Source organism: Ascaphus truei, chromosome 10 (genome assembly GCF_040206685.1).
Source record: "Ascaphus truei isolate aAscTru1 chromosome 10, aAscTru1.hap1, whole genome shotgun sequence".
Classification (NCBI taxonomy): Eukaryota; Metazoa; Chordata; class Amphibia; order Anura; family Ascaphidae; genus Ascaphus; species Ascaphus truei.
Window position 1 is genome coordinate 32,689,774 of NC_134492.1, and position 26,371 is coordinate 32,716,144.

Sequence of the window (26,371 nt, forward strand, 5' to 3'; positions counted from 1 at the left end):
TATATATATATATTTGCAATAAATACCTGGCATATGCGATAAATATTAACCCCTTATAAAACAGTGGTCATGAAGGCAAGCATGATGCAGGCAAACTCAATGGTTAATAAGTATGAAACCTTATCTTATCTCAACTATCTACCCATTGCATGCCATAGAAGCTACTATAATAAGGTGTTGCCATGCAATGTATTACTAGCAACTGATACATACAAGGGGTTAAACCCTCTCGCCTCCCTGCCAGGGGGCCTAACCTCTCACCCCGGGGCACCTACCTCCATCAACCACCACCACAAAGGACCCCAACTAACCCCCCCCCCCCATCATCTAACAATGGCTACCAGCCTATTAGAGAAATATAGCTAATATGTCTATAGGGCATGACAGTTAGATGTTAAAACAAATGGCTAATTAAATAAAAATTAGTTAAAGATTAAACTCCATATCTTATAGGACAAAAGAAAAATGTAATAAAAACTAAAAACAACACCATAAAAAAATTAGTCCAGAGCTTCAAAAGTAGCCTAAATGAAGGACTGATAAACTATTGTATTCCACCACCATCCTGTCCCATGACGTACCATCCTTAGCATTGTTTGAAGCCCTTAACAACACCGTAGCTTGAAGATCACAGTAGTCCAACAACAACTTCTTTACCTTCATCTTAACTACTTTTCAAAATATTTTTTTCCCACATTACATCATTGACATGTTGTTCTAGATTTCAGAACCACCGATAGGGGAGAGTGCAGGGACATCTGTCTCGGGCCCGGCGGTGGAGAGGTGCTCGCCCCGGGGGTTGCTACAAGTCAGGCCCAACTGTTTTTGACTGCCTGGATGGGCTAAACTCCGGCGCTGAGTAGGACATGAATGGACCCTGCACTCTTGCTCCACAGGTATGGCCCAAGGAGGGGGAAAAAATGCACAATGAGAGAGAGGGAGAGAGCGTGACAGAGGTAGATGGAGAATAAGAGAAAATAGAGTGGGGGGAGAAGGAGATAGAGAGGAGGGGGGAGAAGGAGAGAGGAGGGGGAGAAGGAGATAGAGGAGAAGAAAGAGAGGAGGAGGGAAGGAAGAGAGGAGATGGGAGAAGGAAGAGAGGAGGAGGGAAGGAAGGAAGAGAGGAGGGAAGGAAGAGGAGGGGACAGAAGGATGATAGAAGGGGCGATAGAAGGGGAGAAGGGAGAACGAGAGCAAGGAGGGGAAGAGGTGGTGAGGAGGTGGGAGAAGAGAGGATAATTCTCCTACTTGAGGGGAGAAGTAGGGGGATGAGAGGGGGGAGAATTGGAGGGGCATGTGTTAGTGATGGGGGAGTGAAATAGATGGGTGAGAGAGGAGGAAAATTGAGAGAACGGGAGAGGGAAAGAATGACAGAGGGAGTGAGAGGTTAATAGAAAGTGGGAGAGAAATTAGGTGGGACAAGGGGAGAGGACTTTATAAGGAATCAATGATGTAACGGTGAACAAAACATTTAATGTCATCAGTAAATGCGTCAAATGTGGTAAAACAAGTAATCTGATTGGTTGCTTTATCACACATGGTATCTTTATTTACATGTGGTATTCAATAGTGAAATGCTCTATGTAAAGGCATCTATGAGGAATTTAGCAGACAATACATTGTTAGTTTTTGAGGCTGCTTTAGAAAATTCTGCCCCCTTTATAATATTTCTGTGCGAAACAATGCCTGAAGCACACTCTTAAGAGTATACGGAGTAGGACTGACCCTCTGTGTGCTGAAGGTGCTTTGGCACCCAGGTGCCACAGACCTTCCGGCAATTCATGATCACATAAGCCTACTCATTGGGAGCAATCATGTGACCGCAGGGTCACTGATGGCGGAAATGAAGACGAGGAGTCCTTATCCATGGCGGTCAGCACTCCATATATTTTGGGAGGTTGTCTGATATCACCAGGTATAGGAGTGTAATGAATATCCCATCATTAGGTCATTTTGCATACACTGCATTAACAAAGTTGATATAATAATATGATGTAATATTAAAAAGCCCCTTATCACTGCTTTACTGCTAGTGATCTGGCTTTAGTGAATAGGGAAATAATAAATAATAAATACAATTTGCATTAAACACTGATAACAACATCTTTTTAGTCGAACGTAAGTGAAACAAGGCCACAGTGTTTTGTAGCAGATGTAGTAAAGGGAAAACAACATTTGTGAATTAGAAAATCTGACTATTAAGTGTTTTATATTTTGTGAAAGGCAGACTATTCCTTTTTTTTTTTTTATGTAGCCTCTGCAAATAAACCATTAGAGACATTACCAATTTTTGCTTAAAAGTTAGAAGATAATCCACTTGCATTTATGATGAGATTTGTGACACCTCTAATATCCGACTAATATTTTGGGGTTCTGCTTCTTATGAAAGTGCTCAAACTTGTCACTTGGTTTTGCGTTTTACATTTAGAATAGCAGAAGAGTACAGGTTCCTGCCTTTCCAGAGCAAGCAAAACTCAGGGGAATTGGTGAGAAATCGCAACACGCTGCAGAAGCCCTGGTCTTGCCAGTATCACATATAACCTCGTAAATCCAACATACTGTACACATTCCTCCTGACACCTAAAGCGAAAAATAAGAATCTTACAATCATTTTATTTTGTAATGATTTTCTACTGGTTTGCAACTATATCTTGTAAATACATTCTTTAAGACTTTGATGATGCATTGTAGTAATGGTCTAAGCTTCCCTTTAAGTATAAATCAATAGAGATGTGGCCTATGCATCATAATATGTTGTCATATACTGTGCAATTCTACTGAATACATGTGCAGTTTTGTGATATACTGCAACATTTTGTAATATCATTGAGAAGAAAAACAGAGAATTCTGAATGTAGATAAGGAAAATACACATACTGCCTTTGCCATTGGTCCCTTAATACTAGATATTACTGTTGAACTCAAAATATCACAAGCTTTACATGAGATTTAATGGTACAGTAGTATTAGCCAAATATTTAAATATATCCTGGCAAAATAATTAATAGAATTTATTAGTTAAGATGAACCAACAGGCTATCAATACTGTTGTTGGTAGCCCTCATACTGTATGTTACCCAGGTATAGATGTTACACATGCAATCTTTATCCAAATACATCAAACCCAGCTTCTGGAAACTTCTGCAAAGTCATCAACAATATATTCCAACCTTCTTCTAGCCACCAACAACCACCTAATATCAAAAAGGATGATACTAGTCTACCAAATCCCATTGACATAGCAAATGCATTCAATGAATACTTTGGTAGTAGGGAAGTAGAACACCCTATAAAGTGTAACCCAAACTACAACCATGAAGCTCAACCTATGAGAACCCTACATCTCCACCTCCTGCTTACAATTTTTAATTTGTCCCAATATCTGAAAAGGAGATTACACAGGTACTCCTAACATTAAAACTAAAAGGCCAAAGGCCAATGCGGGCTTGACCTGCTACAATCAGAGTTCCTACAACTCAGTGCCCCAGCCATAGCCAAGCCACATGCCTCCCTAATAATTTTGTCTTCAGGCCATATCACACTGACCTGAAAAGCTCTAGAGTACAAAAGTGAGGACAACAACATTGTCCAATCTCTCTTCTCCCAATACTATCCAAAGTCATGGAAAAATGTATCCACTCCCAATTACAGTACTATAACTGTATAATACTATACATTGTAGGACAAAGCGGTATATTGAGTTGTACTGTAGAGGGTGTGTAGTTTACTAAGGTGAGTTTGAGGTGTTGTACATACTTGAAAATAAGGTAATTCTCAATGTATTATTTCCTAGTAAAACATTTTATAAATAATAATATAAATAATGTTTTCTGCGGATAGCACTAGACGTTTTTTTTGTTATTTTAGATGGACCTACAAGAGTTCTGGACAGAAGCTTTTGTGGCCTTAAAAACATCTTAATTAAAAATGAATGATTAAGCATAGCATTCACTCTTTATAAAGTTTGCCTAAAAACCACTGAAGAATATGTGCCTAAGTATCCGGCATTGTGGTGAATCTGTCTGGTCGTACAGATGCAGCGGCCGTTATCCGAACATTTCACGATTTGTATTCCTAGCACATCCAGGTCGTTCCGCATGATTTCTTCAAACTTTCCCGCGTTAAGACGCGTGTTTACTAGTGTTTTTATTGGTTGTAGAAAATAGCATTTTAGCGTTGTCTGCCAGGTAGCAAGGATTGCCGTTCACCAGGTTTTCACCGACGGTCGGACCGTTATTGTAAGCCGGTGCTGGTGCCGATGCCGGTGCTGGAACATTGCTGCATTGGGATAGGTGTGACTGGTGTGATTTTCGGCATTCACGGAAGAATAACGAGTGAATGCCGCGTGGAATAAAGCAGAGTTCAAGAAAATGGCTTAGTGAAATGTTTGGATAATGTCCGCTGCATCTGTAGGGTAATCTCATACTTGGGTTCTCTATTTTGCAAGCAAGTACTTTAATCACATATCTAACATTACTCCTAAAAATAGAAGCATTCTGCAATGCAATAGCTCTGAAATCAGTTGCAGGGCCTCCAGCAATGAAAGGGTTGAGTCTGGAATACAGTTAGTATGGAAGTTAAAGGGTTAATACATTGCATGTTTCTTTTCACTACATTAGTCTCTGGGATTTATATTATTGTTTTGTTTTAATATTCAAACCTAAACACACCACCGTATAAAATTCAAGAAATGAAAACTTCACCATATGTCACTTTACTGTAAATCTGTGTAGTGATGGTGAATGAAAACTTTCTTAACACCCTCACTATATGTGTGACCATGCTACCATACCACTTGAGTCTGCAAAATAAAGATAAGCCGAAAAACGAAACAGTTATTCACTAGGGAGACAAGTCTATTTCTGTGCTGCTATTAGGAAGAAGGGAACAATAATTGTATCAACAATTGTATCAACATTGTATCATTACAGACTCCAAATGCATTCTACAGTGTATCAGTAACTGACATCCCTGCTTACCCATTCTAAAGTTAAATGTTGAAAACGTCATGATTCTGATGAAAGTTTAGTACCTAAGAATGTTAGTTCACCAAACAGATGTAGCCCGGGTTATTGCTCCAGATAGCACATTAGGTTGGGGTTCCTTGTGATATTCTGCGTTATCACTGCCATTCAATCCTATGGAAACTAATATTCTGCTTTGTAACAAGATATTCTGCGTTATCAGTAAGTAAAAAATAATAATGTAATACATCTGTACATACCGGTGTACACTATTGTACAGTATGCACAGCTATTTGTTGGCTATAGAGACATGTATTATCTCTCGAATGATCAGAAATGAAAATTGCTTCACAAAATACAAAGCTTTGAAAATCAAGAACAAAGTAACAAGGATCCATTTACAAAACCTTCTTGTTAACATAACTTACTGTTTTTTCTTTCAGTATGTATGGGTGTCACATCGTTGTAGGACTGGAAAGTGAACACCTGTTTATGTACAAAGTAAGTCTGGTGAGGCAGATGCAATACCAGATTGTCCATATGGTTCTGCATATGATTCATCAGTGGCCTGGAAGGACGATAATTTCTTTATATTATCTCAATGCTGGGTTTGTTTTTTCTCTCCAAGAGATTCCAACTTGGCAGAAAGCTCTGAGTTTGTAGGTTTCACTAATACACGAGGGATGAAGGATGAATATTTAATGTAACCCCTTATGCTTTGGATGTGACAGTGCTTTGAATTGATGCTGTTAATGGAATGAATACAATCTGATATTTTCACTATTAAAGCAGAAGTTTGTATTTGGAATTTGTATTTGATTTGAATGTCTTAGAAACGGAACATACATCAGTGTAAGGTGACACTATGTTTCAGTATGAACTTGCTACACAGCTGGTTTCTGCATTCTCCAAATAGAGACTCAAATTCAATAGGGATGCCACTTACACTTGTATAAGCCATGTCTTTTTGACCTACTGTAGGTGAACAAATGTGTGTGGAAGGAGAGGACTTTCACATGTAAAAATCATAGTATTCTAAAAAAAAAAAAAAAAAAAAAACACACATTATCATTGCATAGATATTTGTGGCAGATTCAAACACTTCACACCACACTCTACAATGTTGTGTATTTATTTTTATTTTTTTATAGTAACACTTTTCTTTATTTTGCACAACATTTTGAATAGAGTGTTTTGAATCTGGGAGGTACGGAGACTTTGAAGACAGTGGGGCCTATGCAGAAACCTGTGAGAAGCCCTATCTCGCCAGTTTTTTTGGCAAATATGCCTACAGCAATTCAGTAAATCCGGAAAACTGGCAAGATGAGGAAAATCCACCGGTTTTTTTTTCCGAAAAAAAAACTCGCCGCGCGGGTGGTGAGAATCAATTATTCGCCAGTTTTAAAACCCGCTGTATTCTAGTAGCGCCGATCAGCATCTCGGCTCTGATCGGCGCTCTAGAATGGAGACATTTTCTCCAATTCGCTCTGCCAACAAAAGTTGGCAAAAATCTGGTGCTGAGCGGCGATACATAGAAAAAATCAGACCCTTTCTGCCAGGGGTCTCCAGAGCTGATACCCATTAATACCAGCACCGGAGGCCACCGGCATGCATCCGAGGCAGGAAAAATGCATTTAAAGGCCACTTCATTACATTAGCAGCTAACCGCTAAGGCAATGAAGGGGTTAACCAGCCGTGCCAGGTTTATTGTGATTAGCGGGGGTGGGTGAAGAGGGTATTTGGCCCTTGGTGGCTGTTTAGGGCTTGCGAGGGGGTTGCAGGTGGACTTAACCCCTTCATGACCGTAGCGGTTAATACCGCAAAGGTCATTAAGGGGTTAAGCCCTCCCGCTAAAAGTGGCACTGTGTGCTCATTTGCATGTCATTCCCCAGAATCCCTTGCTGCAGTGGAAGTGCTGTATGCTGGGTGATAATGGTGAAAGGTGGGGTTGCAGACCTGCCTAAGACATGCAGATGAGCATACAGTTGTATTTACATTTGCATATTTGCTTTGCTGTGGAGGGTTTTTGTCACTTTTTTTACTCACCATGACTTAACTCAGTATATATATATATGTATATATGTATATATATATATATATATATATATATATATATATATATATATATATTAATTACACCAACAACCCAATAAATAAATACATCATATATATATATATATATATATATATATATATATATATATATATTTTTTTTTTTTCCACCAACAACCCAATAAATAAATAAATACATATATATTTATATACATATACATATACATATATATATATATATATATATATATATATATATATATATATATATATATATATATATATATATATATATATATATATTCATATACATATATATATTACACCAACAAAACCTATACCCCCCTAACATACAGTACATATATGCACAGCAAAGATACTATAGGCCGGCGGTTGCCCTCGGGTGTTACCCGAAGGTGTCCCCACGGGCCTGCAGTACCAATTCTGTGCCCCCCCCCAAAATTAATTTAGAAACATAAATATTAATAAAGAAATACCCCCCCCCCTAAAACATACAGTATAGTAATGGGCACAATTACTATTATCCACATCTGAATAATAGTGAATTTGCCCATTTAAAATACATAAAGAACAATAAATACAATAAATACATATAGCACTCACCCATGTCCGGCTGGCACGATGAAGGCCATCCTCATCTTCATCACCGTCCATGCCCATGCCCCCTTCCGATGCTACAAAACATAAACAAGAATAAAAACAGCCAATGTAATGTCCCCTAACCTCTTAATTACCATAGCGGTTATTAACCGCTACAGTCATTAAGGGTTTAACAATACCCTCCCCCCCTACCCACCCCATGAGGCCTAACCACCCTCACCCAATACCCAGCCGGGAGGCCTACCCACATACCCTTGGGGCCAATACCCCCTTCCCCCACCCCAAGTACCCACAATAAAAACAATACACAGCCCCACAATAAACATCATTATATTTATTAAATACATAAACCCACCCCCTGTGCCCCCCCATAAATACATGATTTATTATTTTACATACAGGGTTAATCCCCCAGGCCCACGGGAGTCCCCGGTGGGCCTGACCCTAACCCTAACCCTCACAGACCTACAGTAGCCCAGCCCCATGTTTTAAACAGGGTCTGGAGGCCTGCGGGTGGTCCCTGCCAAGCGCCATGGTCCACCAGGTGGTCTCCGTTGGTCACCGTGGGCCACAATGGGGTCTCCACGGTAGGCCCGCGGATGTCTGGGGGGCCCCGGGTCAGACCCACAGGTGTCTGAGGGGCCTCGGGTGGTTCCCACTGGGGTCTGGGGGCCCTCGGGTGGTCCCTACAGGTCCGCGGTGCCCCCACAGATGTGGGGCCACCGGTTCTTCCCCACAGGTGTCCCCCGTGGACCCAGCAGCCGTTTACCCGTGAGAAGTCCGAGGAGACCTCAGGTGGTCTCCATAGGTCCCCACAGACCTGAGGAAACAACCCTCTATGTAAAAAAATAAACATGTCCTATACATTAAATACATCAATCCCCCCAAACAAATACACTACAATAATGTGCAAAATAACTATTATCCAGATATGGATAATACATTATTTGCCCATTATTAAACACATTAACTATCATAATAAAATAAATAAAGTTCTACTAACCTCCTCAATACGAATCCCCCTCGACAGCTAAATCTGTGTCCTCCGTTGCCAACCAAATACATAGTCAATACATTGCAATGACAGTCTGATATCAATTAGCCCCTTAATCACCTTATCGGATAATAACTGCAAAGGTAATTAAGGGGTTAAGCCACCCTGGCCGGATACCCACCCTTCACCCATTCATTTTTACAGTGGCTTAATCATTCACATATTTTATATATATATATCCGATCCCAAATTGACAACATCACTGCCAAATTATAAACAAAGCCAAATGAAAATTAAAACACATCTCAGAAGAGAATACAGCAAGCACCTATCCAAACCAGTAAATTGCAATACAACATACAATTGAACAATGTGTACATGATGCAAATAATATTTCCATCATGTACACAATAGCAATCAAGTGTCCAAAACAAATACACCATTGAAAGTAAACATTCAATATAAACAAAGCAAGTAGACAATAATAAATTACCAACACACAATTTATGGCATCCGAAATACATTACAACAAAATCCAAACCAAAACCCATATTCAATATTGTTATGCAAAAACAAATCCATAGCAAAAAAAAATCTATTTCTAACGAACATGATCATACACAATCTAAGTTCACCAAATAATCCACAATAAAAAATTAAGGCAGGGTCCCAACATATACCCATGCAACCATCATCATCTTAAATGACATAACATATTATACAAAACATTTCACAGAAACAATTCTAACCTAACAGGGGAAATACTAGTACAAGACATGAAAAAATGTAAATAACATTTGCAAAACAACCCTTTAAATAACATGTATGTATATAGCTCTATAGGGATATATATATACATACATGGGCATTAAATGGACAGGAAAAAAATAGATCTGCCATTAAAAAAAACAAAAAAAAAACAGTTACTACTTAAATAAAATAAATTTCTTTAGTTTACTTACCATTAGATGACCAATGACCGACTTCCGTTTAAACCGCTACCTCTGTAACAAATCCAAAGATAGGAACCAAGAACCCATAAAATAAAAAACCTTTGTAATCCAATGTGGTGTTTTCTTTCGTATCTTTATAATCCATACGGTCTGTGGTCTTCTTTTCGGGGTCTTCTTTGCCGTCTGCGGGGTCTTCTGGCTTCTTCATCTTCTTCTTCTGCGACGCACTGGCCATCTTCTTCTGAGGGGAGGTCCTCTCCCCACGGCGTCTAGCTGTAAAATGAGACGACATAGGCTTTTATAGGCCTATGACGTCACATTTTGCATCAAATGGTTCTCATTGTCCTGATTGGTCTGTGAAAAGCATGTGATTTTGGTTAAGGAAAAAAAAATGCTGACGTCATTTAAAGGAAATGAAGCTAGCCAATCAGAATGGCTTTGCTTCATTTACCTTTAACATGACGTCAAGAAAACCAAAATGGCGCTGTCACATGGGACTAGAGCCAATGAGAAATATTGTATTTAGGTTGAAGTATTTGTGTTTTTAAGTTATTTTTTTGGGGCACAGACTTGATACTGCAGGCAAGCGGGGACCCCTGCAGAAACACCCGAGGGCCACCGTCAGCCTATAGTACCATTACTGTGCCTAAAATAATAACTATGGGTTATGTATATAAGGGGGGTTTAGGGGTTGTTGGGGGCACAGAGGCTGATTGTGTTGTGTTTTGCAATATTTATTGGAAGCAATTGTCCCCAATAAACATGCTACTGTGACTTAACCCCTTCATTGCCTTAACGGATAGCCGCTAAGTTAATGAAGCAGCATTACTGTATTTTTATTAATAGTGTACATGTGCAGAGGGTCTCCGGACATGAACCGTGTTGGTTTTATGTCCGGGGACCCCCTGCTTCCCAAGATACAGGCACCTTTATGGGGTGCCGATATCTCCTATGAATGGAAATGTCCCGCGTCACGTGATCGGGCTATCTCCATGCATAGGAGATACTGGCACCTCATAACGGGGCTTGTATCTCAGGAAGCAGGGGGTCCCAGGACATAAAACCAACGCGGTTCATCTCCGGAGACCCCATGCACATCTACAATAGTAATAATAATAGATTTGTTATGTAAAAATGTTTTATTTGCCCGCGAGATTTGTGCATAGAGAGGCGGATCTGGCTCTTTGCTAACAGATCTCACCAGCGGAGCCCTTCTCGCCAGGGATCGCCATCTCTCTGCCGGATTCCTCTCCCAGATACGCGCACTTTCCTGCATACTGCGAGGGGAATCCACCAAAAAAATGGAGAGTTCTAAGTCTGGCGAATGGCCATTCTTGCAGTTCTCTGCATAGGCCCCAGTGTGAGTTGCTGTAGTTGTAAGAAACTCTAAAGTTCTAATAAACAAGTTACAAAGATATTATGTTATATTTGAACTATAAATATTAATACATCCCCCTCAGTAATACAGAATAAATAATTAATGTCTTTCCAACCAAAAAAAAAGCAAACACATGAAAATCATCCTCATTTACAAGAACCCTTATAAAAGAGGGGTAGTTAATGTTTTGCTGAAAAATGACAATACCATATTATTTTATAAACATTTATTATACTTTTGTCTTGAGATGATAAATGATGCACTAAACATGTTTTCTCAGGTAAATAATTGTCCCATGTTAGCTTATAGTGTAACAAATTGGGATAAACAAATTAAAGAAAGGTAAAAGTGATACCTGTAATGGCTAAGTGATGTTATTAAGTGCAAGTTTCAGGAACATTCAGGCCCCTTCCTCAGGTATATTTTTGCAAGATAAACTAAAATAGTGTGGCATATTTGACTTGATTCGGGAGAAGGGACGGCTCAGTGAGTAAAGTCACTGACTCTGAAAACAATGACACTGACTGGGGAGCTCAAATCTTGGTGTTGGCTCCTTAGGACCTTTTGCACGTCACTTTATCTCCCTTTGCCTCAAGCACCAAACATACAGTAGGGGTACATCCTCAGAAGTGAGCTAAATAATAGCAAATAACGTTACCATACCTAATTAGGTAACGGACATAATTTTTCCTTCATTTAATCGGGAAGCTCAAAGCTAATCATCTGCATAAATAAGGTCTGTTAGCAAAACCACCATCCTAACTAGAGATGGGCGGATTTGGATCCGCCTCAGATCAGCCGGTTCCTTTGGTCCGTGGATGTCCACTAATCAGTCTCAAAAAGGGTGATTAGTCTTTTCCGGATTTTTTTTTTTATCACCGACAATCCAATCCACGGATGCAGCAATCCGCTGGTGAAATGTAACATTCCAATCCGCAAATTCCACGTTCCGCTGGTGGATTTTCCCAATCCTCTCCACAGATTGCTGAATCCGCATACTGCATTGTTAAAATCCACCAACGGAATGCGGAATCCGCGAATTCGATTGTTAAAATCCATCAACGCGTTTTGTACCGCTGAACGGATTTTGAATGGAAAGCTCGGGAAATTCCGCGAAACCGATTTTGACAGTTTCGCCGTCTGTAATCCTTACGTTACTTGTAGGATCGGAGATGATCGTAGTGCTGATACTCGTTTTTCAATACACTGCACATGTGCATTGGTCAAACTGTAAGGCACGTTATTAAGGCAGCGCTATTAAGAGACATTTTCATGTGCATTAATAAAAGCTAATGTATATCTTGTTATATTGAGAAATGTATAATTTTTACACTGATTAAATTTTTCAGATAACTATATGGTATATCATGTACAACAATGCATATCCATGCATACCTCAACAATATTAATGAATATTATTGAGGTATGTATGGATATACATTATTGTATACCTATACTTTATACAGTATATATTAGTTCACACACACATCACTTTAATCACTGAAAACATAATATAGTTTACGATGTGTTTCAGACACATATGATCCCAAATATAAATCTTGGTATGACACTTTTTGTAATGAAAGGGTTAAGTCTTATACTTATTACATTGATTTTAGGCTATTCCTACAAATAACTCAATGATAATCGGGGTCTGGATGTTGGCAACGCAAGCTTTTGGAAGGTGCTAAACATCGTAGTGTTGTTATCATGCACTAACAGTAACGGAGGTCTGAGGATTTCCATTGTTAGGCACACTGCTCATTAACATATGATTTGCATATGAGTAAGCCTAAGGTCTGTTAAAACTTCAGGATCTGTTATTCGTAATGGAAATGCCAGGAAATTGCTACGCTAGGCACCTTTGGCTATATGTGTTACAGATATGGATACGTTAAATTGAATATATTGCTGATAAACCTCACATAAAATATCAGTAGCCTTGATAAAGTAGAGAATTTAAAAAGACAAAAAACTTCTGAAGGTACCGAATATAGTCACTTATAGCACTCTGTATAATGCTGTGTACAGATAGTTGACCAGATAAATGATCCAGACACACAATATCAGTGTCTCAATATAACTGTCTAGGAGACACAGTGCCGTGATAATCGTGGGTGTAAGGCCTGGGACATAGTAGATTAAGCTGTGCTGAGCCATGCTGAGCTGCGCTGAGCAGATGCACTTACTGCACCGACACACTTTATTCGAGCAAATACCCAGTATGTACCTGGCAGATACCTGGAATGCGCCGCTCCTCACCTCTGACAAGCCCCGTTGCGTTTGCCTTCCCAGCCTGGGTTCATGCCTGGCTGACGGGCGGCTGATCTGTTAAATGATAATGATTAGGATTTAATAGGCTGCAATGCTTCGCGTGTCTACCAGATGGCATCAATTCATGAATTGTAATGCAGTATACATATATATACTGTGCAGTATTGCAGCCAGCGGGAATAAAATGCTTCAATCCCTGCCTGAAAATAACCCAATGCACTCGGGCAGAAAACAGTCACAAACCTCAATACACCCGGGTATACCCGAATTCGTGGGACTAGCCGAGCTCGAATAAAGTGTGTCGCCAGTGTACCCCCTGCATCTGTCATCAGCGCGGCTTTAGCAGCTGCTTCCGCACGCTTCCGCATGCGTGCAGAGGCTCCGAAAATTTCAGCAGACAGGCAAATTTTAAATTTGCTGCTCAGGGCAGCGGTCACTTAACCGCTCACATCCTGTCACGCCTGTATGCCCGCAGATCTGGCAAGACCCCAGTACTGAGGTGGGAACGGTATTACACCACACACCCACAGCAGTGGGAGCAAGCCCGGAGTGTGGTATAGCGTTGCTGGGCCTGTAGAGAGAGTGGTTAACGATACTTGCAACGTCTGTTGGTGTAAGCGTAAAAATGGTCGTGTCTGTGTGCCAATGTCCAGGGGTCCAGAGAGTAGAGTCGTCAGGGTACAAAGCCAGGTCCAAGGATTCCAGAGGTCAGCAAGGTAGAGTTCGTAGCAAGGTTCAAGGGGTACAGAGAGCAGTGTATTCCAGGACAAGCAGGGGTCAAAGCCAGGGAAATCCAAAGTAAACACAGGAGCAGGATACAGCAGGGACACAGAGGGAGCACAGCATAGGTCAGCACACAGGGAAACAGGAACTATGCAGAGCGACGATAGAGAGGACAGACAGGGATTATAAAGGGAAACACACCAATAGGAGAGAGGGGAGGAGCAGAGAGAGAAGTGGGAGACAACAGGGATAGGTCAGGGAGAGGAGAGGAGGAGACAGAAGGGGCAGTCAGGGGAATGACTTGTAGGGACTGGGAGGAGGAGTCAGGAACGTGGCAGGCCCAAGAAGAGGAGAATGTGCGCACGCCCTCTGTAAGCAGAGGGTGCGCGCGCAGAGGCTGCAACAGAGAGATGCTTGCAGGGACCAGGAGGAGGAACCAGAAGGGCAACAGAGCCCAGAAGGGGAGCGGGTGCGCGCGCCCTCAGCAAGCTGAGGGAGCGCGCGCACAGGCCGCGTCACCAGGCGCGCAGAGCGCCGCGCTGCGGGTACCCCGATGGGGGGAGGCAGATGAGCGGACGGAGCCGCCAGGGAAGGTAAGGCCGCGGGCATAGAGGGTGTCTGGGAGCGGGGACCGTCACTGCAGGGGCTCGGAGACCGCGCGGGCATGCGAAACCTGTGGGGCATGCGCTGAGGCAGTGGGGTAGAGAGAGAGGTAGACGGAGCTGGACAGGAGTGGGAAAGGATAGAGGGATTGGAAGGAGATGGGACAGAGGGAGAGAAAGAAGGATTCCCCCTTTAATGCACTCAGATAGATCTAATAGTAATGATGTAATATATTAAAATCATTTTAATCAATAGTATAATAGTAGTTGTACAGAGGGGTGTGGTACAAAAATCCAGGGCCACCCCCTAATTACATACCAAATGATCCTCTTATTGAGTAAGATAAGGAAGAAGGCTAAGAGAATCACTACATCAAATCACATGAGTATAATCGCCACAATGTACATGGATCAATTCCTACAGAACAAAGTGCTGACCTATAATAAGGCAGCCCTATAATCTAAAAAAACGGCAGTCTATAAATGTGGAGGAGATGAATACCATAGAGGTAGTGGTGAGCTGCCAAACGGGCTGGCTGTAGTAATTAGCCTGTCTAATCTGGTGTGATGATGTAGATCCAAGATCAGCATGAAATCACAATACAAACACTCACAAATCAATCTGTATGGTCAACATGATGAAATGGAGAAAACAACTAGCGAAGATGTAGGATCCTGGGAGGGGCTAGCACAAAGTGGGCATGTATATAGCCCTGAGGCACGGTTCACCGACCGTATCAAGTTATAGCCTCATGTACAGAAACCTTCATAAACATTTGCTTTTGTATGAAAAGAAATGTATAGGTGGTGATGTGGTAAGATCACAACACATATCGAATAATTGCTAGTGTCAGTTAACGTGTTACAGTCCTTACAATGAAACACTTGGTAAGAGTCTCACGGGGAGTGTACATACTGATGGTAAACAGGATGATATTCGCCGATGCCACTCATAGTTGGTTTAGGTAAAACTCATATTGCAGCAGTCTCAGTAAACAAGTTACAGCGCCATACACATTTGCAGGAGTCTCAATATGTAGCAACTGTGTAGCGACTGACTGTTGAAAATAGAGACACTTTAACTCCTGAAAAACCCCTCTCAGTGCATATTTGCATGATGTTACCAGGGAGGGCTATGGAAACGATACACTTAGCTTTGTTATGGTGTGTTCAATGCCTAATCGTGCTGCCCATAGAGGGAAGGGAGACAGAAGCCTGCACAACAGTGTAACAGCAGTGTAGCTGGAGGTTGCATCGGTATGATCCGTGCTGTAGGGCGACGTCACGCCATATGGTCACCTGACGTACGTTTCACGCGGGTTTGCGCTTACTCAAAGGTGAGTGCACGCTGTGGGCATGCGCAATTTATAGCAGATGGTAGTCAAGGCAGGCGCGGGGAGTTTAACCCCTTCACTGCTGTTTGGTAACCTGTCACACTGCCAGAAGCTGTCCGTGTTAATTATATAGTGATCAAGCAGACAGCATTTCAGTTTACTTGATAATGGTGATGTGTGGTAACAGAGTGACTGACACACACGACCCACTGGATCTGGAGTCAAGTGGGGATGTACAAAGGCCCCATAATGGGGGGGATGAGCTGATAAACAGCTTGCTCAATAATAGCTGTAATGCACAAATCTAAGTAACAAAGATTTGTTTTGTTTTGCTGTAATGTAACAAAGCTAAGTGTATCGTTTCCATAGCCCTCCCTGGTAATATCATGCAAATATGCACCGAGAGGGGTTTTTCAGGAGTTAAAGTGTCTCTATTTTTAACAGTCAGTCGCTACACAGTTGCTACATATTGAGACTCCTGCAAATGTGTATGGCGCTGTAACTTGTTTACTGAGACTGCTGCAATATGAGTTTTACCTAGACCAACTATGAGTGGCATCGGTGAATATCATCCTGTTTACCATCAGTATGTACACTCCCCGTGAGACTCTTACCAAGTGTTTCATTGTAAGGACTGTAACACGTTAACTGACACTAGCAATTATTCGATATGTGTTGTGATCTTACCACATCACCACCTATACATTTCTTTTCATACAAAAGCAAATGTTTATGAAGGTTTCTGTACATGAGGCTATAACTTGATACGGTCGGTGAACCGTGCCTCAGGGCTATATACATGCACACTTTGTGCTAGCCCCTCCCAGGATCCCACATCTTTGCTAGTTGTTTTCGCCATTTCATCATGTTGACCATACAGATTGATTTGTGAGTGTTTGTATTGTGATTTCATGCTGATCTTTGATCTACATCATCACACCAGATTAGACAGGCTAATTACTACAGCCAGCCCGTTTGGCAACTCACCACTACCTCTATGGTATTCATCTCCTCCAGATTTAGTATCGGCAGCCTTACACATTTATAGACTGACGTTTTTTTAGATAATAGGGCTGCCTTATTATAGGTCAGCATTTTGTTCTGTAGGAATTGATCCATGTACATTGTGGCGATTATACTAATGTGATTCTCTTAGCCTTCTTCCTTATCTTACTCAATAAGGAGGATCATTTGGTATGCCATTAGGGGGTGGCCCTGGACTTTTGTACCACACCCCTCTGTACAACTACTATTATACTATTGATTAAAATGATTTTTATATATTACATCATTACTATTAGATCTATCTGAGTGCATTCAAGGGGGAATCTTTTGTTTGTCTGTTTGCATTATCCCTTGTCGCCTTTTGCACCTGAATACGATCCCTGATTATTCACTTATTATCCAATATACCATAGCTGATGCGGGAGCCCTCCCTTTCCCTTCCCCTTCCCCCCCCCCCCCCTTTTCCCTTTCCTTTTGCTTCTGAGAGAAAGAAGGGGAAGGAATCCCCTGAATCGTCACACATCCAATGGGAGTGAGGGACTAGCCCCGCCTCCCGCTCCGCCTCCCGACACCCCTCCGCTCCGCCCCGCCCCCAAAGCACGCTCACTGCCTCGCCTGCCAGGACACAAAAAAGCTCCAGTTTGAGCAGGCGAGGCAGAGCAGGAGCGCGGATCAGCGTGGCCTGAAGCACCATGCCCGAGGACTAAGTGTAGATCCAAGAAACGGCACTGTAAAAGTCTGCACAAGTATTACTTTCACAGAACACAGGACTTAGCCTCTCTAGGATTCTCTGTGTCAGGGTAATGGGCTAGGTAAGGACATGGTATTTATCCCTGGTATACTAGACTACAGTCCTAAATAGACACACGAGTGGCTGACTATTAAGTACTATGAGCATACGATGATTGAATAATTAGTGTGTGCGGGCTCATGAGTAAATGGTCGGGGTCATAGATGAACAGAGGAAAGTTGATATATCCTGACAAGTAATCAGCGTTCAAATGCTCTGGGGCAAATATAAATCTAGCCCCTGTACATTAAGCCACAATGATTCCTGGTATAGTTTATCAGGTTGCCTCATATAGTATGATACCCGTAGGTAGTTAAGCTTCATGTGAAAACCTATATAAGACAATGTATAGTAAACACATTGAGTTGTGTCAGGACCCTGGGATAGCCTGGTATGGCTTACTCAGTGTCCCTACGATTACGACTCAGCTGGTCTCATTCTGAAGCGGTCACATGCACAGAGCCCTGCAGGTAAGAAGCCTATTGTATTCTGTGTATCGGTAAACAGACTGTGGGTTTTATCGTGTCTGGACCTTGGGATAGCCTGTTAGCGGCTGACCCAGTGTCTCTATGATCACATTTTCCTGATAGACGTTCCTTCAGACACCGGGTCCTGGAACATCTGGTGACTATTAGAAACCAAACAGTCACACCGGTAGCCAGGCATGTCATTGAACATCATAATGGGGACAGCAAGGTCCTGACATTCACCAGCTATCTATGGGGTTACGTAAAAGCAATTGGGATCAAGAACTACTTAAGAAGGCATCTAGATGGATTTACACTCTGAGGACCTTGTCACCTAATGGTCTGAACAAAGGATTCGTTTTCCATCTATTTATTTAGACCCCTCACTTGACTGGACCTTATTCATATCCCTCACCACTTTTGTTTTTTGTTTTTATTACAAAAGCCTTTCTTTCTATGTGCATGTTTATTGTGATCTGTGTCTACAGCTTGTGTTTGTTACATCTAGAAAAGAGGAGAGAGAAAAGGAGTACATTGCATTAGCTCTATTTTCAGAATAAAAAGCAACGATATTGTAAACAATAATAATTTACCATTATGCAGTAATGTCAGCATATGCTAGGTGGTACTGAACACAGCAGAACAATAGAGCAACATTGCATTTCTATAGAACTTCAAGATGAAACACGTAATACTGTTAACAATAGGAGGAATAACTTAGATTCTGTGTTTCCATTGAAGGGATGAATTCCTAATCTACGCCCATTGAACAGTGAATAGTCTATGTTTAATAATATCTAATCGGTCATAGCATTTATTTTACTGGTTAAGCATACAGATGGAGGGCTTAATGGATTTAACTCAAGGCTACAGATGTCGGAGGATCAGGAAAGCCTGAACTTAGGTAAATGTAATTATTGAATGTGCAAAACAACTCAAAGAATTTGTCCAACAGCCCTTAGTCAACCTTTAATTGTTATTATTTTAAATAGAATAAATATGAAACAGTACATTTAATTGTTCATTTACAACTGTTAATTTGCAATGAGTCTCTTTGCATTACAATTGTAAAAGCATAATCAATAATGGTAGGAGGAAGGTAATGACTTCTTGGGATACAAAGTTTGGTTTAAGTAAATTTTTAGTTTTATAATATATTATCTCCACCTGATCAGCTATTGTTAATCTGCCACAAATGTTACTATTTTATAAGGCACTACTTTATTAGTATGATTCATTACCTGTTGATCTTCATTTTTGCTTTGCAAACCAAAACACGTTTGAAATCAGAAAGTACAGTACATCTCAATTTATATTTTATGGTGAAAATGAAAAAAAAAAAACTGGTTTAATCAGCCCAAAACCACACCAAGCTCATGCTGTTCCCAACCCTTGGATTCCTTCAAAAGCCATGTAGCTTCTAATTAAAATGTATAACCGAGATAACATTGGTAGTACTATACCTGTAGGATCACTTAACACAGAGCCGAAGGCACTGATGACCACTTCTGCTTTTAGGTAAGTGATCTGGTCCTCATCTTCAATCCAGTTTCCGTCCTCGTCCTGTTCCGTACGAGCAAATTCCATGGCACTTACTTTCCCACCTTTCAAGATAACTTTGCGAGGTGATAGAAAAGGGAAAAACTCACACTTTTCGTGTTTGGCTAACTCCACCTGTAGAACAAGAATGCAACATTGGCTGTAATATCTAAGGCCTAATATACAAAAGAATAACAATTAATCTGCAGAACAGTGTATTTTTTTAAAAGGCAGCTGTGTTTCTACTTTGCACTGCACACATTACTGTATATAAACTAGAGCTCTTTTGCTAATAAAAACATTAGACGTAGCCATATAGTTAAATTGACAATGTGTGTTATCCTTCTGTAGGAAACATTGTAGATAATGCTATACAGGCAGTCCTCGTTTTACAACGCTTCGTTTTACAACAAATGGCTTATCCAACGCTATGAAATGCATACCTATGTTCATTTTTACAACGCCAAAACGGCTTATCCAACGCTCTTACGACGCTTTGCAACGTTGTTTGAAAGTGTGTGTGTGTGTGTGTGTATATACACACACATACACATAAACAATGTTGCAAAGCGTCGAAGAGCGTATATATAATATTATACAATATAATATTATATTATACAATATAATATTATAATATACTATATAATATTATATTATACTACTGTATATAATATTATACTATATAAAATATTATTTATTATGTTATATTATATATATAATACAGTATATACACTATATAATTTGTGTGTGATGCATATCTTATTGCCTGCGTAAAATATTTGGTGTATTTTAGTGTTAAAAATGCCTTCAGGAGCGGAACCTTTCATTTAAACAGTATTCCTATGGGAAAACGTGTTTCGCTTTACAACGTTTCGCTATCCAACGCCATTTTGAGTAACGCATTGTGTCGGATAACCGAGGACTGCCTGGAATACAATACGAATGCTAAACTTGGTTGCGTTCTAATTTTTTTTACATTACATATACATTTATATTTATCTGTTAGGGGAGAGTTGGTATAGTCAATAGTCAAAATCAATAGGTCATGGGTTTTGGCCAACTTTAAATTATAATCTCTCATAAAGGATGTAAATTGGCAGTGTTGGCTATGCAACGTGAAGCTGGTAGTGGGTGTGATGGTAGGGGGAGCCTGGACAGCACATAAAAGGTTAATCCCAGTTGTTGTCCCTACCTGTCAAGATGGATTGCTAGATTACAGGCTAAAAGAACATTTTATTGCAGCCAAAATGGCTGATCAGTGTGTTTCTGTGTATCCCCCTGTAAGACTGTTACTGTTTATCCTCCCATGCATATGTAATGTTTTCGTATGACTCCTTTGTTTGCTTGGCTGGTAATTCACTTAGCCAGTCAGCACACAAAGGAATCAGGACCTACTATCCACAGGTGGGCTGGGCACAGTGCTTGGGATACTGGAGGAGTGGGAATGGGTGATTACTCAGGTCTGGGGAACATGGACTTCAAAAGCGGAGCCATTGTTCATCCTAGACTCTGAGGCATCTATTTCTGAAGGAGGTATCAGACTGAAACTGAAAATTGAAGCCTGGGTCCTAATCTAGCTAACTCAGTTCCCATTGGTCAGTTTGAAGGGCCCACTCTCCTTAAACCCACCTCTGTGGGCTGTCCTAAAGCACTGTCACCTCCCAAGGCCCTGATTGGCCCATCACACATGAACCCTCACTCTGTGATTGGATGACATAGCATCCATACTCTGACTGGTCGACACCCGGTCCTACATGGTTTCAGATGGAGTCCAGGAAACTATATAAACTCTTGACAATCAAAGTTAATTAGATGAGATCCAAACTCACAGTCTGGGAGACAGGTGGTGTGTTACTTCAAGGTTTTTGCCAGAGACAAACAGATCCAGAACGATGATCATTTGTATAGACTAGTGGTTTCCAATCTTCTTTTGGTTAAGGAACCCCAAGTAAAATTCTGAGGAACTCCAACCCTCTCTAATAGTGCGTCTGAGATCAGATGCATTGTAAATTCTTCTGAATTTGATGCAATTTTCCAATTTCCAGAAAATTGCAGGGAACCCCTATAGGGATGGCCGGGAACCCAAGGGTTCCTAGGAACCCTGGTTGAAAAACACTGGTATAGACGTGCAAGACTTTTAAACTTGCTAGGACGCAACTACTGTAGCATTCCTATGGGTCTGTGGTACCCAGAGACTCTCGGCATGTGGAAGAAACTCTAGTGGTGGCCAGCACTCAGCAAGCTTGGATTTCCCCTGTAATTCCTGTTTTGGTGACTAACCCAAAAACTGTGTATTGTATTGCTCCTGTTGGCTCTGGCTGAAATAAACTTGTTTTATTTAACTCCTTTGTTCTGTCTGGCATTTGCGATCCCGTGTAAATTATCTCAGTCTACCGTGACAGTGGGTATAAGCAGACATTAAAAAAGTTATGGTGGGTAAAAAAAGTGACACGAACCCTCCACCGTACAGCAAATATAGATGCCACTTGTGGGTACATTGGCATTTCTCAACATGTCAGCAACCCTGTCTTTCCCCATTATCGCTTACCATGCAATGCTTTCACTACATCAAAGGATTCTGGGTAATGACATGCAAATATTATTTTTTCCTTCTTGGCCATTTTAACATGGAGCCCTATAAGCTTATGCCTGCCTTATAATACAGCATTGTTATCCCCCCTCCCCCCTTTTTTTTACACACCTTATATACAGTGTGTACATCACACATACATATCAAATCTATCTTATCCTCTATAGACTCCTTTACTGCCAGAGAGGACATACTGTATGTTATATATATATATATATATATATATATATATATATATATATATATTTATATATAACTATCTAAAGCCAGTGATAGGGCTGGTGAAGGAGGAGGGACAATGAGAAGGAGTGAACCTTAAGTGTTTGGGGCAGCCATTTTGTAAGATCAGAGCTGCATGGAGCTGAGAGTGTATAGTTGCATGCAGAGCCATCTATCCAGGGGGACCTGCATATGCCTCACAGAGAACTGGCGAGTTGAGTGCGTGGTTAGCCACAGCACTGTGAAGCACAACAGTGAGGAGCTGCCAGCCCAGAGGACAAGTTCAGGAGACAGACAGCTGAAGGAGGGAATTCTCCTGCAGTTAAAGGAAAGCATGCCATTTAAGTGAAGTACAGGCCTGCAACTAACATTCTGATCAATGAGCTCCAACTAGAAACTAAGGTCACATAGCCCTGCCTGATTACCCAGGATTGGGAGGCTGGGGAAAGTGACTTTACGACACCCTTATAGGTGCAGCGCTATTTTAAGTTGGGAGGTTAACAATTGTACTGTGTATGTTATGCAGTGATCCAAGTATAAGGGTCACGTTGGTATTGCAAATCTGTGTTTTATGCCTGTTTCTTTTATCCATAAACTGTTATACATATCCTGCTGTTGTCTCACCATTTGTACTGGCCACAAACGTGTGGGGGTTATTATATTGTTCAGACTCAGGCCCCCACCTCATAGACTGAGGTATAGTCAAATAACTAGGGGTTACACACACAAACATAAATTATCCTCTCCATTATCCTCTCTGGCAACATTATATATATATATATATATATATATATATATATATATATATATATATATATATATATATATATATATATATATATATATATATATATACACTTTCATACTTTATTTTATACTGAACAATATGCCTGTCAGTAACTATGTAGAAAATCTAATGTTACAATGAATAAAGCCAGACAAGGGCACCTAAAGCAAGTCAAAAGAGGCGTAAAACTTTCCCAACTGCGAGTCATGATTTTATTTTTTTGCTATTTGTGCCTAGACGTGAATGTGCAGATTTACCTCTTCTGGAACTGCTCTGATATTAGTGAATCCTTTTCTGAACACAACAAACACCCTGCGAGCTCCACAACGCAAGGCAGAAGTTGCACAGTCAAATGCGGTGTCTCCAGCTCCAAGCACTATTGCAGCTCCCTTTATGGATGGCAGTGGAGAGTGACAGGCACACATTCCTGAATGATGAAAGGGGAACAAAACATTTTTAAGTATAGAAAACATTTTGCATACAGTACAACTCCAAAAGATACATATTATTAAAGCAGTGTAAACTTGCCCATTGCCATTCAAAAGCATGGAGTGTCACTCACTAAACACATTCTGCTTTGGTCCAAGATCGTTCTGTTCCCACATTTGAAGATGTGTGCATATATGTAATTTCATACTGTAACAGGGACTTATTCCTGTTTAAATAAAGCTAAATCTAGTGGTCTGAAAATCCAGCAGAGAGCTGGTTTATTGCAGCAAGTCAATTAACCAGCACCACCTGGGTAATCAGAGGAGGGTAAAAAAAACCTTGCTGCGAACAAACCCAGAGAGACTCCATAGCACAGACACACTGTGCTGACATGAGGAAAGGATGAGGTCTGGAGCACAAAGGCAGTAATGACAACAAGACACCCTGAGACCAGAATTATATGCAGCAGGACTGCAATGCCTACATCAGAAGTTGCCTGATGAATCCAGTGTCGCCAGATCAGCATAAGATAAGACTTTCATAAACATTAGGCTCTGAAAATACATTATGTGTATTGAACTGACTGATTCAGACAGTTAGGGTATGTGAACAAAACAAGTGTAATCAGGCGCTCCTAATAATAGTGCAACGAGTCTATATACTCAAACAGTGAACTTCAGTGAAAGCAAATAAATTGTGAACTCAAAGTAAACAAGTGTTATCACGTGAATACAAATGTGGAAAAATCCAAATACATATAAAACCAGATCTACACCAACAATAGTGCAAGTGATCATATGTGTCTATATCATTCAATATTCTATTGGCCTCTTCCAAATAATAACTCCTATCTAGGATCACAACACCCCCCCCCCCCTGTCTGCTTGTTTTATTATAATATCATCATGATTAGTAAGGCTCTCCAGTGCTTCTCTTTCCTTTTTTGTTAGATTGTGTTTACATTTTGAACCAGAACTATTTTAACCAATTTCTCTAAAACCTCTAGAAATTGACCCTTCTCATGGCTTGGATAAAACATAGATTTAGGTTTAAATTTGGTGTGAACGAATGCATCATTTTTATTTAATGGTAATTTATTGTCTATGTTAGACATGGTTCTTCTCTAAGATTCTATATTTAAAAAATGTCTATTGACAGTCATTTTTCTTAAACATTTATTGGCATCAATGAACAATTTAAAATTATTTGGACCTATGGTAAGCGCAAAAGTTAGTCCTTTCTCAATGACACTTTCTTGAAATTAAGTGAGTGTTAGTTTGCTCAAATTAAAAATGTTACTACTCTTACTAGCAGAACTGTCTGTATCAACAATCACTACAATATGTATTACATAGAGATACATTTGAAATGTTTCTATGTATGGAGTAACATATATGAATCATAGAGCTAAAATGGATTGTTGGAAAGAAACGTGATTGGACATCACAGTGTTCTGGCAAGCACACCTTAGGGCTACTAGCCTATATATATCTTGTTAGGGATAGACAGGTTATGGTTCCTGAAGAAGCTAATCAGCTAAACGCGTTGAGTCCTGTCCAAGCTGTGCAGAGGAGTCCTGGCAACGGTATCTGCGCGTTCCTACAAGTCCCGCCTGTAGTCAACTCGTCACCAGAAGTGATGGAGGGATCTGAGAAGGAGACGCGCACCGAAGATTGAGACGCCACGGACGAAATCCCCAGCACTCGTACAGCACCTATTTCATGTGTATAAATGTGAGTGTACTACCATTGTCATAAGCTGTGATTACAAATACACTTGAGCATACCACACTACTGTATGTGAGTTTTCTTCTTTCCTCATATCGGAGGGATATAAGAAAAGTGTCTGTATTTCCCTACCCTGGAAAGACCCCTATTGATGCTTTGCTTCAAGGCAGCACCAGTTAGAGAGAGAATGAGTCTCTAACATGCTTTAAATACAAGAAGGAATCTGTGAGTGGAAGAATATCACCTATATTGAATTATTCACTTTATTATACTGGTCGCAATATGTCTTTTTAATTTATATTTTGATATATGCTTTGAACACTCTGCACTCCCCTCACCTGGAAGAAAGACAAGTTAGGGTATATACTGTTTATTTAGTCTCTAAAATGGAGTAGGTGTTTGTTTCTTCTTGTATGCTTTGCCTTGTTAATGGGACAGGCTGAATTAAGCCATGTTTTAATTTCCCCCAAACTTTCCTGATTGTACGTCTGCACATGTCTCTTACACATACATATGAAAGTCTATACTTTTAGAGGAACTGGATTTTATGTTTTTATTCTGAGAGGGTTAGAAGCTGTGTTTTAAAGCTGCAGTTCAAGCTGCCATTTTATTTTTTCCATTCATTATGTGCATCAATACAATCTGCACACTAAGTGATTAGCAAAGTTGCCGATCGATCCGTTCTCCTGTAATCGATCGCTGAAGATTTGGCTCAGGGGTTCTTTAAATCACTGTTAGTGCTGCAAAAGACTACTCAAGATGCAACGTTCTGTGTGGAAGACCAGGAAGGCACTACAATTGGTGCACTGCTAGAGAGAGGGCAGGGCTCAAGAGCCAGAGCCTGTCTCAGAAGAGGAAGGGTATGTGACTTTGTAAATAGTTGCTATAGAAACAAAAATGCTTGTTACATTAGAATACATAAA

The 26,371-nt window shown here is 40.6% G+C and overlaps 1 protein-coding gene across 1 annotated transcript in view; it reads right to left on the reverse strand.

Annotated features, from left to right (window-relative positions):
- Positions 1 to 26,371, reverse strand: part of DPYD (dihydropyrimidine dehydrogenase) — a 755,572-nt gene that overhangs the window by 361,093 nt on the left and 368,108 nt on the right. Inside the window, 2 exon segments of the mRNA XM_075616482.1 lie at positions 19,621 to 19,831; positions 23,550 to 23,719. Of these exon segments, the coding sequence (XP_075472597.1) occupies positions 19,621 to 19,831; positions 23,550 to 23,719 (381 nt within the window).